This window comes from Macrobrachium nipponense, chromosome 6 (assembly GCF_015104395.2).
Source record: "Macrobrachium nipponense isolate FS-2020 chromosome 6, ASM1510439v2, whole genome shotgun sequence".
Taxonomy (NCBI): Eukaryota; Metazoa; Arthropoda; class Malacostraca; order Decapoda; family Palaemonidae; genus Macrobrachium; species Macrobrachium nipponense.
In genome coordinates, this window is record NC_061108.1 from 104,577,107 (window position 1) to 104,591,382 (window position 14,276).

At 40.3% G+C, this 14,276-nt stretch overlaps 1 protein-coding gene across 1 annotated transcript in view; it reads right to left on the bottom strand.

Moving 5' to 3' along the window:
- LOC135216815 (serine/threonine-protein kinase greatwall-like) overlaps nt 1-14,276 on the bottom strand; it is a 135,599-nt gene that overhangs the window by 37,776 nt on the left and 83,547 nt on the right. Inside the window, 1 exon segment of the mRNA XM_064252313.1 lies at nt 602-708. Coding sequence (XP_064108383.1) covers nt 602-708 — 107 coding nt within the window.

Here is a 14,276-nt window from a genome sequence, read left to right on the forward strand (position 1 = left end):
TCTGAATTTTTTAAACCAGCCTCTGTTGGCCTTGAAATCACCAAGAGCATCACTAGTTGTTGGCATTTTCTCAATTAAATCAGCATGCAACACCCTAGCTTTCTCACAAATGATCGTTTCAGACATACTATCCCCCACTAACTGTTTTTCATTGATACACACCAACAACAGCTTCTCAACATCTTCCACTGGTTACGATTCTCTGTTTCGATAATGACGTGACCTTTTCACAACATCAGCTAGATTATGAATATGATCTTGTCCTCTATGCCTCTTGCTCAATATTCCTCAGTTGATCCAGAGATCACATGTGTGACGATCTTAAACTTGAAAGGAAATCTATTCACCATCCTCAATTATACCAATTACTTCTTGAAGACAGTAGACTTTACATTGTCTTTAAGTCTTTTTGATATGTATATGAAGACATATAGAATTACAGAACCTATCTCTTTATTAGACTAGTAATTGAGATGGTATCAAAGAAAACCAAATATACATAACTTAATTGGGATGGTATCAAGGAAAATCAAATATAACTTAGCATGTTCAAATTTTCTGCCAATAATAAACATTCAAATACAAAAGCAAAAGAACTTACCTTTATGAAAAGTAATCTTACTCAATCCAAAATCTGTAAGCTTCAGGTGTCCTTTATTGTCAAGAAGTAAATTATCTGGCTTAACATCACGGTGGACTATACCATGACTGTAATAAAAAATTAAAGGCTTAGTTGCAAAGGAGAACTGATGTGTAAACTGTAGCACATCAAGACCCAACTCAACAACCCTTCAGAATTCATCTAGAACAGGCTATTACAACAGTTGACCAAGTGTATATGGGGGTCCCCCCGTATTTGCAGGGGATGGGTACCAGAGCCTCCCCCTGCAAATACCTAGAACCAGCGAATAGTTGGAGCCCCTATAAAAACACTTCAAACAGCCTATTTTGTTAGTGAAAACTCAAGAAAAATCACACAAATTTTTAGACCTGTTTTTCTAATAGTTTTATCACAAAAAGTGCATTTTATGATGAAATTGATAAAAACGAATTTGTGGATATTTCTCATAGGCCCAAAAAGAAATCCACGAATGCATGAGTCCGCGAATCCGGAGAACATGAATACAGGCCCACTTTATATAATTGTTTGGTTTACTGTACAAATTCTTACCCCTCTACAGCTATCTCAACAACCATTTGAAAACAAGCACTTAGCTATCAGAGGCAACAGTGTCGTTCTTTAAGAGAGGTACCGAATCATTACTCATAACATCGCTTAACCCCTTGCATCCAGTCATGATCATGTGAGGTGTAATAATAGCTTGGGTGTTCAATTTGGACCGGTTCAGGTGAGAATTTATACTGCATTTTGCACCATGCAGTTAGAATGAATTTTGTGGGAAATTTTTTTTAAATCACTTGAATGGTCCATAAATAACTTATGGCAACACTCACACCACAGCTGGTGATACTAAGAAGAAATTCAAAGAACAGTCTCCCATGAGATGCCATGGAGGAAGGCATTACGTCTCCCCATCCTAGTACATCTCAAATATACTTGCCTATAATAACAATAAATTTACTCAGGGACTATTGCTGGTTTTATTTCTCATCTTTTATGACAGTATGTCAGCTGTAATCATGGGCATCTGCAGCATATTTTCCAAGGGGGGGCCAAATCTTAATATATATAAGGATAGTTTCCAGTATCAAGCAGGAGGCTCCGTATAGGACACACAAGATTCTCGCATGGTCACTTGATGTCAACACCACATGCTGACCCAATGAAGTGTAACAGATGTCAAACACCCATGACAGTACAGCATTTACTTGTTGAGTGCCCAAATGGGACCCAGAAAATATCTATTTATCTACGGAATTCAAAAATGAAAAGTATTCTTGCTGAAAGCAAAGATTTTTCAATTAATAACATCATAAATTTTTTAAATAAGACAGGTTTCTCAAATAAAGTCTAATTTTTTTTATCAATTTTTTAAAATTAATTAATGAATTAATTAATTTATTCATTCATTCATTTTTTAAAAAAATTTATTTATCTATTTTTTTTTCTTTCTCAGGATTGATCCCTGAGAACCAGCCCGAGAAGAGTCTACTTGAGACTCAGAGGTCTGGAAAAACTAACCCCTATTAATAATAAGTATCAAGCAGGTTAATTTAAAAAAAGGGTCAGCACTTACATTTCTTTAATGAATTAACCAATTAAATACACACACACACATATATTATATGCTTAAAAAATCACAGTAGATGCAAGTAACTTCGTGATAAAACGAATACTGCAGGAAAAATAATAGGATTTCTGCCTTATTATATATATATATATATATATATATATATATATATATATATATATATATATATATATATATGTGTGTGTGTGTGTGTGTGTGTGTGTGTGTGTATGTATGCATATATATATATATATATATATTATATCTATATATATATATATATATATCTATATATATATATATATCTATATATATATATCTATAATATATCTATAATAATCCCTATATATACATATATATAATATATATATATATATATTTATATATATATATATATATATATATGATATATATATATATATAGTATATATATATATTATAATATATATATATATTATAATATAGAATATGACACAAAGGAAAAATAAACGGAGGTGGTCTGCAAGATCTTTCGACTTTAAAAGTCCTTTATCTGAGCAGATACTGACATAAATACGAGAAAAGACAATACAAGAAGGTTCGTATAACTGACAGATAGGGATTATAAAGGGATTAGTACCTAGAATCCGACACACCTGGAAGATAAGAAACCTTCCCAAACAAGCATAAACAATGGGTGCAATTAAAGGTTTAAGACAATCATCTCAGATACAATTTCCAGACAATTAAAGGATTATAGGTGACAGCTATTCGGAACTTGGTAAACAAAACCATATTCAACAATACATGGCAGACATACATTACAACAAAATTTAATAACTCTAAGGCAACTGATTTTTATTTAAGCAGTAATCATATCTTTGAGGTCATTCTTAAACATGTTACAGATACAAGGTCTAAATGAAAAAGGCCACGACTAACATTGAAATTACAATGAAAAGTAAGTTGTATTAATGCAGATTCTAAAAGATTTCGTGATAAGACATCTCTTGACCATGCAATTACTGAACTATCAATCCAATTAATTCGGTGGTTGTTTTCACTTACATGAATGAATAATGCATTAGATTTTTGCCCAGTTTTTACAGAGTATTTATGCTGGCTTAGCCTTACTTCTAAGCCTTTGCTGGACTGTCCGAGATAGAATGAGGGACAATCCATACATGGAATTTTATATATTATGTTGTTGCTTTCTCTGGGGCCATTTTTTATTAACATTCTTTTTAGTGTGTTATTATAGGAAAAAACAAGGTTGACATTAAAAGCTTTTAACAATGGTTTAATGGTTTCAAATCCGTTAAAATAAGGCAAACTGAGAATGTTCTTAGAATTTTCTTTCTGTGTGTTATTTACAGAATAAAACTTTTTGTGGGCTTTATTATAACAAATGTCTAATATATGTGAAGGATAGCATAAATCTCTCCCTATTTTTCTTATATATTCAATTTCTTGATCCAAATATTGTGGACTGACAATTCGCAATGCTCGTAAAAACATAGAGGAAAAAATTGATATTTTTATATAAAGATGGTGGCCTGAGAAGAAATGAACATAAGTTAAGATGTTAGTCGGTTTCCTATAAATACTGAATTTACATTGAAATGGTTCTCTATGTATCAAAACGTCTAAGAAAGGGAGGCAATTGTCTTTTTCTAATTCTAGAGTAAACTTAATCGATGGTACCTGGTTATTTAATTTAGAGAGTAAAATCATTTACATCAATACCAACAGGAAGAACAGCTAAACAATCATCAACGTAACGATACCACTTTACAAAAAATCCTCTTGATCAAGTCATAAAAAACTTCAATAGCATAATGAAAAGTATCCTTAAAGATAAAACAGAACTACTAGGCAAATTGTCAGTCAAATCTCCTTCGCTACCTTACTTGTACGGATTAGTCAAAACGCACAAAGAAAATAACCCTATGCGGGTTATTATCAGTACTGTTGGTTCAATTTCATATAAACTCTCAAAATATATCACTAAGATCTTGTCCCCGTTACTTGGAACCATCTCCGATTCTCATATATATAATTCTCTAGATTTAGTTGATAAATTAAACAAAATTGCTCTTTGCCCTACTGATAGATTTGTTAGTTTTGATGTATGTTCTCTTTTTACTAAAGTCCCTATAGACTCTATTGTAGAATATCTTAGTAATGAACTAACTCAGCATGAATTACCTCTACCTATAAGTCACATTATTTCACTCACGAGTTTGTGCATTTGTGATTGTAAGTTTATATTCAATGGTGAATTTTATCAACAAATTTTTGGCATGGCAATGGGAAATCCTTTATCACCATTACTCTCAAACCTGTATATGGAATTCTTTGAAAAACGCTACTTACCTAATATCATTCATATTCCTGTAAAGTGGTATCGTTACGTTGATGATTGTTTAGCTGTTCTTCCTGTTGGTATTGATGTAAATGATTTTACTCTCTAAATTAAATAACCAGGTACCATCGATTAAGTTTACTCTAGAATTAGAAAAAGACAATTGCCTCCCTTTCTTAGACGTTTTGATACATAGAGAACCATTTCAATGTAAATTCAGTATTTATAGGAAACCGACTAACATCTTAACTTATGTTCATTTCTTCTCAGGCCACCATCTTTATATAAAAATATCAATTTTTTCCTCTATGTTTTTACGAGCATTGCGAATTGTCAGTCCACAATATTTGGATCAAGAAATTGAATATATAAGAAAAATAGGGAGAGATTTATGCTATCCTTCACATATATTAGACATTTGTTATAATAAAGCCCACAAAAAGTTTTATACTGTAAATAACACACAGAAAGAAAATTCTAAGAACATTCTCAGTTTGCCTTATTTTAACGGATTTGAAACCATTAAACCATTGTTAAAAGCTTTTAATGTCAACCTTGTTTTTTCCTATAATAACACACTAAAAAGAATGTTAATGAAAAATAGCCCCAAAGAAAGCAACAACATAATATATAAAATTCCATGTATGGATTGTCCCTCATTCTATCTCGGACAGTCCAGCAAAGGCTTAGAAGTAAGGCTAAGCCAGCATAAATACTCTGTAAAAACTAGGCAAAAATCTAATGCATTATTCATTCATTTAAGTGAAAACAACCACCGAATTAATTGGATTGATAGTTCAGTAATTGCATGGTCAAGAGATGTCTTATCACGAAATCTTTTAGAATCTGCATTAATACAACTTACTTTTCATTGTAATTTCAATGTTAGTCGTGGCCTTTTTCATTTAGACCCTTGTATCTGTAACATGTTTAAGAATGACCTCAAAGATATAATTATTGACTTAAATAAAAATCAGTTGCCTTAGAGTTATTAAATTTTGTTGTAATGTATGTCTGTCATGTATTGTTGAATATGGTTTTGTTTACCAAGTTCCGAATAGCTGTCACTTATAATCCTTTAATTGTCTGGAAATTGTATCTGAGATGATTGTCTTAAACCTTTAATTGCACCCATTGTTTATGCTTGTTTGGGAAGGTTTCTTATCTTCCAGGTGTGTTGAATTCTAGGTACTAATCCCTTTATAATCCCTATCTGTCAGTTATACGAACCTTCTTGTACTGTCTTTTCTCGTATTTATGTCAGTATCTGCTCAGTAAAGGACTTTTAAAGTCGAAAGATCTTGCAGACCTCCTTCGTTTATTTTTCCTTCGTGGCATTTATCTTTATATATGGATTATATATATATATATATATATATATATATATATATATATTAGTTAAATGCAATAAATTTTTTTTTCAACTTGGTTACTGTTCATTTGAAAAGGAACTGTAACTACCAAACTTTTAACTACCTTTTTCATGAAATCTGTTTAGTTCAAATTTATTTTATCATGATGTCTTATCTGACATAGTAGGTCTAAGCCATTTCACTCGCTGAAGTGTACTGAAGGGCCTTTCCACTGTGCATGTAATTACTAGCAGAGTCAAAAGAATGAGTAATTTTTTTTCCTGGTACTACATCTCCACATCTCAGTACATCTTGTAAGCATTCTACTATATAGTCAGTGATTGTTACTAATTTCAGTCCTTATCTGTTATAGTATTATATAAGTTATAATAGTAATTTTACAAAGAAAAAAAATAACAAAATATTAGCAAAAGTACGTATCTCACTAAAATTAGCATATTTTTATGAGTGTTATGGAAAGAGACGCCCACACAGTTGGAAATATTCACTTCCAACTTCCTGTAGAAATTTTCCTCTTTCCATTGATTTTTTTTTTTTTTTTTTTTTTTTTTTTTTTAACTGGCCAAACTTAAAATCTGCCTGGTCTCAGTGTTCTTAATGCATATTTTTGCCCAGTCTATAAGGGTTAAATGAACTGTGCATACGTGTTACAGGTGCGCTGCCAAGAGGACACTAGTCAGCTTTGAGACTTACAAACCTTTGAGTGCACAAGAATTTGGTGATTGGACTTAGCTGAACAATATATAGCAAAACAAAACAGGACATGGTGCTAACAGCACTGCCAAAGCACTAGGACTTGCTTAATTTATGTTTTTGCAGTAATTCACAAAAGAAAGCTGTTCTTAAAATTAGACACATCTTAAGCTTCAAATGGTTATCAAGATGCATAACCCGATCATGGAGAAAATGGAAAGTGCTCCTTTCATTTGGGTTCAGGGTATGAACTTGAGCCAGGCCAGCATATAGTAATGAAGGCCTAATCCTTGTCTTTCCTTGCATATATCACTTGGATGGTTTGGAAGAGCAGATTACAAGGGACAATTGTTGCAAGTCATGGCTGATATGTGACTAGAAGAGAACCAATATTTGTTTTTAACATAGAGAGAAGCAAGTGCTGACAAGGAGTCTGTCTAGATGTTCTTGAACATCTCAAAGCCATGGATTAGTCATGGCAATTTCTGAATAAAGCAAGCTCTGAACAGATAAAATGGCCTTCTCCTGGAAAAGGGATTTTGACGAAGGAAAAATCTATTTCTGGGTGATTGGCTCGTGTCGCCCTGTGAAATATCCTTAAGTTCATTATTTCTAGGTAAATAATCCTAATATTACCAGAGAAAAAATAAAATCAAGAAAAATGTCAGTCAAACTGACTCGCTCACTCTATAAAAGAAGTGTCGGTATGGTAACAGGGGCGAGTGAGACCACTACCACGAGCCATTTACCATTTAGACCTTCCATCATAAAATCCCCACCTGAGAGAGCTGATACCAAAGAGTGATGCGTCCGCCACTACTACTACCACTGACGCCAAGCGGAGAGCAGCGCCTCTAGTGGCCATCCTTTATAAAATGAACATCTTGTCCTGCAGGGTGGGCCAGGAAAAAACAGGGTGGGTTTCACAGGGCGACACGAGCCAATCACCCAGAAATAGATTTTTCCTTCGTCAAAATCCCTTTTCTGGGCTCAGCTTGTGTCGGCCTGTGAAATAGTACCAGAGAAACAGACAAGATGGTAATGAAAGGTCAAAATGAAACAAAAACTGTAAAAAGATTAGTATATAATATAAGTGAATCAAAGAACCAATTACACTAAATTAACATAAGGTACTTAAAATTAGCTTAAATTAAATAATGGTAAGTACAGAATAGTATAATGGTAACCAAACAATTATAAGTAAAGATTCACTAAGATTAATTGGTATTTACAAAATATACAAACACATTGTGTTCTACCCTAGCATAAAAATAAGGGTAGAGACACTGAAGCACATTTATATGCATAATGTGTGGGTGCCCCTAGCAAAAAAATAAGGGGCAGTCCACCAATTGAATCCTAGCGGCTAAGGCTAGAGTACCACGAAGAGCATAGCAGTAGGGTGAGGCATGTTGGACAAGGTAGGTAGAAAGGAGACCTGGATCTTATACTACAACTACTGTGCAGAGTCAGGGGAAACTATGTTTCCCGCTGCTACTGCTGAAAATTTTAATGATTCCAAGGACTTCAGGTAATGACGTTTGAAGACTGTCGGTGATTTCCATCCAGTATACTTCTTAAGATCCTCAAAATTCATATGTTGGAAATAATTAATTGAAGTAGCTACTGCCCTGATATCATGTGCTCTTGGAAATGATTCAGGGTTGGCTTGTTTAATGAAGTAAAGGATCTGTTGTCTGATTCCTTTAACTGATAAGGTTCCACCTTTTTCTCTCATAAAAAGAGGACCTGAGGATCTAGAGGATGTACGAGATAGAAAGGCTCTTAAAGTTAATACTGGGCAAAGGGAAGGATCTTGCGGAAGTGGGATGACTTTCCAAGGGGCCCACCTTGCAAGAGGATCCTCATTTTTAGCTAAAAAGCTGCGATCCGGAGAAAGTAGAACTTCGCCTGAGGGGAGAAAATCTACATGACCCGAATCCCTGGATAGAGCCGACAGTTCTGAAATTCTGGCCCCTGAGGCCAGACTTAATAAAAATAACGTCTTTCTAAGTAGCATTATAAATGTGCAAGACGAGTTGTCAGTATCTGAGGCTAGTTTGAGGACGTCATTTAAGAACCATGAAACTGAAGTAGGCCTTTCAGAAGGTCTAAGTCTAGCACAGGCTTTGGGAATAGACGTAAAGTAAGATTCTGTTAAGTCTATTTGGAAACCCAACTGAAAGATTTTCTTTAAAGCCGATTTATTAGTAGTAATGGTGCTAGCTGCTAAGCCTTTTTCAAACAAGGATCTGAAAAAGGATATAGCTAAATTAATTGTCATGGTTGTAGTGTCCGTTTCCTTCAGGAAGGATGCTAACTTTTTGACAGCCGAGTCATATTGTCTAATAGTTGATTCCCTTATATCTGATTCTAGAAAAAGGATGTTTTGGGGGTCAATGTTAGCATCTTTTTTAGCCGCAAACTTCATGAAGTCCATAAAGTTAGGGTCTGAAGAATTCCTGAGGAAGCGAACACAGTCCTCATTTGTACTGGTTGCGACAGCTTGGGGTTGGGAATCCGTTGAGGCCGGAGACCCAACTCCAGAAGCAGAGGATACCAGTTGCTCTTTGGCCAGTCTGGAGCAATCAGGGCTACTAGACCTTTGAAAGTCCTCAGTTTGCTCAGAACTTTCAAAAGAAGATTCACTGGAGGAAATACATAGATTCTCTTCCATTGATTCCAGTCTATCGACAGGGCGTCTGTGGCATAAGCCAGAGGGTCCAGGTTGGGGGCCACATAGCAAGGGAGCTTGTGGTTCGTCTGTGAGGCGAATAGATCTACTTGGAGACCTGGTACTCTCTGGCATATCCACTGGAACGACCTGTCGTCTAGAGACCATTCTGACTCCAGAGGGACTGACCGGGACAATGCGTCCGCTATAACGTTTCTTACCCCTGCCAAGTTGGGTGGGGGCAGAAAGATGCCATTTGTGCTTGTTTGCTAGAGCAAAGATGGCTATCATGACATGATTCACGTGTTTGGATTTGGACCCTCCTCTGTTGATGCAGTGTACTACCACTGCACTGTCCAAAACTAATCTTAGGTGAGACTTCTTTGTGGGGAGGAGTCTCTTTAAGGTAAGAAACACCGCCATTGCTTCCAGCACATTTATGTGGAGCTGGCAGAACTGGGCGGACCAAGTCCCCTGAACTTGCCTGAATTGAGAGTATCCTCCCCAACCGGACAGGGAGGCGTCCGTGTGAATCGTTAACGACCGGCCGGAGGATATTGAAGGGGAACTAACTTGGCAAGATTCTTCACTTTTGTCCATGGACGGAGCTGGTTGCGAAGGATTTGTGGAATCACTGACAACTTGTCTCGAGATTTGGCGTTTGCTCTTGAACGCCAAACTCGATTTATATCTTTCAGTCTTGCTTTCAAAAGGATGTCCGTCACTGAGGCAGACTGAAGGGAACCTAGGATTCTTTCCTGGTTTCTCCTTGAAGCTTGTTTGTTTTTGAGAAATTGCCTTACTGACTTGGCTATTTCTTTCCTTTTGACCACCGGAATTGACAGATTGTGGGAGGATAAATCCCATTGGATGCCTAGCCACTGAAAACGAGTCTCCGGAGTGAATCTGGATTTCGTTTTGTTATCTGGAACCCCAGATGTTCCAGGAATTGAACTACTTTCTCCGTGGCTTTGAGACATTCCTCGACAGTTGGTGCCCAGATCAACCAATCGTCGAGGTACGCTACCACCATTATCCCTTGCGATCTCAATTGCTGGACTACTACTTCCGCTATTTTCGTGAATACCCTGGGGGCTACATTCAGTCCGAAGGGCATCACTTTGAAAGAGAATGTCTGATTTCCTAGTTTGAAGCCTAGGAATGGACGGAAGCGCCTCGCTATAGGGATATGATAGTATGCGTCTGTAAGATCGATAGAGGTGGTGACGGCCCCACGGGGAAGTAAGGTCCGCACCTGCGAGATGGTCAGCATTTTGAACTTGTCGCAACGAATGAAAGAGTTTAGCTTTGACAAGTCTAAGATTACCCTTCTTTTTGTTGAGCCTTTCTTTGGCACGCTGAACAAGCGCCCTTGAAATTTTAGATGCTTGACTCTCGCAATAGCTCCTTTCTGAAGGAGTTCATCCGCATAATCTGTCAACTCCTTTGATGGTACCTGATAGAATGATTTGTTTGGTGGGGGATCTTTGATCCAACTCCAACCCAATCCTTTGGACACAATGCTCTGTGCCCATTTGCTGAACCCCCACCTGTGACGGAAGAGGAACAGCCTCCCTCCTACCTGGGGAGCCTCACTGCTGCTGAGCGGGTTGACCTCCGCGCCCTCCTCTGAAGTGCTTGCCTCTTGCAGCTCTTCCTGAACCTCGCTGACGAAAGTGACCTCTCGCCCTGCTTCCCCTAGAGAACCTGTTAAAGGTTGGGAATGCTTGGCTCTCATACATAGAGTTGAAAGCCGGCGAGACGGTGTATGAGGTCGAGGGTTGACTTTGAGGAGACAACAGGAGGATGGGTTGACTCTGCTTTGAAGTCGAGGGCTGCCCCTGTTGAGTAACTGGGACAGCCTGGACAAAGTGTTGCTGCTGCTGCTGCTTCTGGTATGGCTGGAACCTTCTACTAGTTTTCTTTAACTTCTTACCAGAAGCAGGCGGGTTCTCTTGCTTCCTTTTGGATGAGATACCCCATCTGGCTCTAAGGCTCTGGTTAAGCCTAGCAGCCTCGTGATGTACCTCATTCACAGAAGCTTCTGGGAAGAGGTCCGCACCCCACATGCTGGAAGCAAGAAGCCTATTAGGTTCATGCCTAATAGTGGCTTCTTGCAACACATGCTTTCGACAATTCCGTCTGGCCGTGAAAAAGTCGAAAGCATCAGCTTGCACTGACTGAAGCTGAGACTTCGCCAGGATCTTAAAGAGTGGTTCGGTGGCGTACGAGAGGGCAGCCATCTCCGTGATGATCAGGGAGTTAAGTGACCTCCCAAATCTAGTACGGGCATCAAATTCTGCCTGAATAAGGCTATCAGGCAGTCTAGGGAGCTTCTCACCGAACTGGTCCATAGCACAGTCCGGCTTCAGCTTCCCCACTGTGAAAGTAGCTGGCAAGTTCCACAGTTCTCCGAACGCAGGGAAGAGCGGGGATGTTGGTTCCGCCTCCCTTAACTGCGGAACGGATTCGTCCTTAAGAAAGGCTTGAAGAGTCGTTTCCACCATCTTTGTCGCAAATGGGAGAGAAGCCTCCTCCTCTGTGGCAAAGATAGTGAAAGGGCTCTTGTAGGCCTGGAGTTTGGTATTCGTGCAATCCCAATCCTCCAGGCAGTGAACCCACTCCCTCTGGGCATGATCCCTACTGTATAAGACAGTCTCCCTAGAGATTTTGTCTTCTCTATTGAGGGCTGTTTGGGTCAGTCTGGCATACCCTATGAAAGGCTGAGTCAATCCAGGGGGGTAGAACTCGAAGTCCTCAATCCTTCTCGTTCCACACTCCGGAATGGAGATCATGCCATCCTTGAAGGGGGCATAAGCTGCCACCCTCCAAGGATTATTCATAGAGAAAGCCGGCAGGGATTCGTAGGGTGGTAGCTGGACTAAACCAGTACCTCCTACTGGGAAGTTCGCTTACGGGGCCTGACTCAGGCCAGTGAAACGGTCGTCGTGTTCTCTAACACGGTTAGAGAGGTCTTGGATCGACTGACCGGACTGATTGATTGTACTGGAGAGTTGAGCAAACATTTGCTCAAATCTCATACCGAGAGAGCCGACCATCTCTCCCACTTGCTGCAATACTCCTGCTGAGAAGGTGGTGGGATCAAAAGCACTAGATGCTGCCACCCCAACAGGAGTCACCGGAGCGGATCCAGTGGATGCCGGAGAAGGAACTGGCTCGGCCGGAGCTCGGGCCTTCTCCTTAGAAGCCTTGCTTCTTGAACCCTTAGAGTGGGAAGAGCTAGGCTTGGCCTTCACCGCATCGGCGTAGGATGTCGAAGACTTCCGTGCCGAAGAAGACGACGACTTTTTGGAAGTCGTCTTATGAAGGGTCTTCTGCTCTCTTTGTCCCTTCACTTTCGGGGGTACAGAGAGAGCGGGTGAAGGCGAAGGGATCTCAGATCCCATGAAGCCTTGGAAAGATGACGAAGAAGGGACAGGAGAAGAAGATCCAGGAGCGCTCAAAGGTAGCCCTTGAGCGCCCGAAACACCTACCTTGACCAACAAGTCCTCGGCACCTACCGCCATTGGCTCAATATTCAAGTCCAGGTTCGCGACGTCCGGCACCGTTTCCTGTGTCGAGACGGACCCAAACGCCTGCTGCACCTCCTGCTGAATTGAGGCTATGAGTGGGGCTGCTGAGGCGGGGTCGACATACCCCGTCGCCTTCCCTCCGGGGAAGATCTGGATAGCCAACTTCCTATCCAGAATATAAGGCTGTCCCTTGGCAGCGTTCTTACCGAAGCCGCCTACCCAAGCTTTCAAGGTTGCCAAGGCGATATGAAGCCTCTGATGGCGGAGTTACAGCTTAAAGTAAGTCTTAAAACTAAAGATAAACAATTGATTACAAGAAAGTTGTCCAGGAATCTACTTACCCCACCCAAAAGCTGACTCACGAGGTCGTAGCAGATAGTGCATGCCTCATGGTGCCAGACAATCAGCTCGCCGTGGGTAGTGGCGCACGGGGCGTGGGTCCTGCACTCTTCGTGGGCACAGGGGTCGTAAAGGACTGCATTGCAGCCTGGTTCCTGGCAGTTAGTAGCCTGTAAGTGGAGGGATACATGAGTATCGAGATTACACACTTACAGCCTAACATAGACTCCGTTGCATGCCGGAGTATGTAAGTTAGAGTAAAACTAGTCCTCCGCCGCAATACGTGTGGTTAGTAAGGCGGTTTGGTTGGAGTCCGCAGCGTACGCCGGGGACGGAGAAGAAGACCAACCAGGAGTGGTGAGGAGCCCACGGAACCACGACGGAGAACGACGGAGGTAGACAGAAAATAACACCGTGAAGATGATAAAAATATATGTATAAGTAAAAACATCAGTAAGGGCATGTATACTTATAGAATAAGACATGCTTTCCTTCCGACTACTAGAGGAGGGCCCGGGTAAGTGAGCAAGCTCTCCTCCGGTAGCGGAAAGAAGATATACTAGGCAAGCTATATAGACCACTGGCAAATTCCTACCCCGCCTGCTGGCGGAGCCAGAAACAACCGATAACTGAAGGGGCCCCCGGCTTGAGCAGGGGCTCCGTCCGTCATGGTAGGGGCAGGGTATGGTAGAGGGAGAGCAGACGGGAACACCGGGGTGGTCGCGGCGGGCGAGAGAGAGAGGGGTGGCCAACCCCCCAAACTCCCACTCATTGAGTACCCCGGTACCTGAGACAAAGTGGTCACCCAGGCCCCCAGCTGGTATGGGACTCCGACGGCCCCCTAAGAAGGAAGGGAGAGGGAAGGGGAAGGGGGGGGGGGGGGGGGGGGGGGGACTACAGTGGTTGTCATAACAACCGAGGAGGCCCGACCAGACCCCTCCCTACCACGTGGAAGGGAGGGAAGGGAGAGGGTAAGGCGCCTAATGGGACACATGATCGGTGGTGGACCAGGACGCGGTAGCAACACAACCACAAGAGGGGCAACGTGAACCCAACTGTACCAACACAAGGTACAAGGTGCCCGAGCTAGCCTAACACACTAAATAACACTGATAAATAAATATAAAT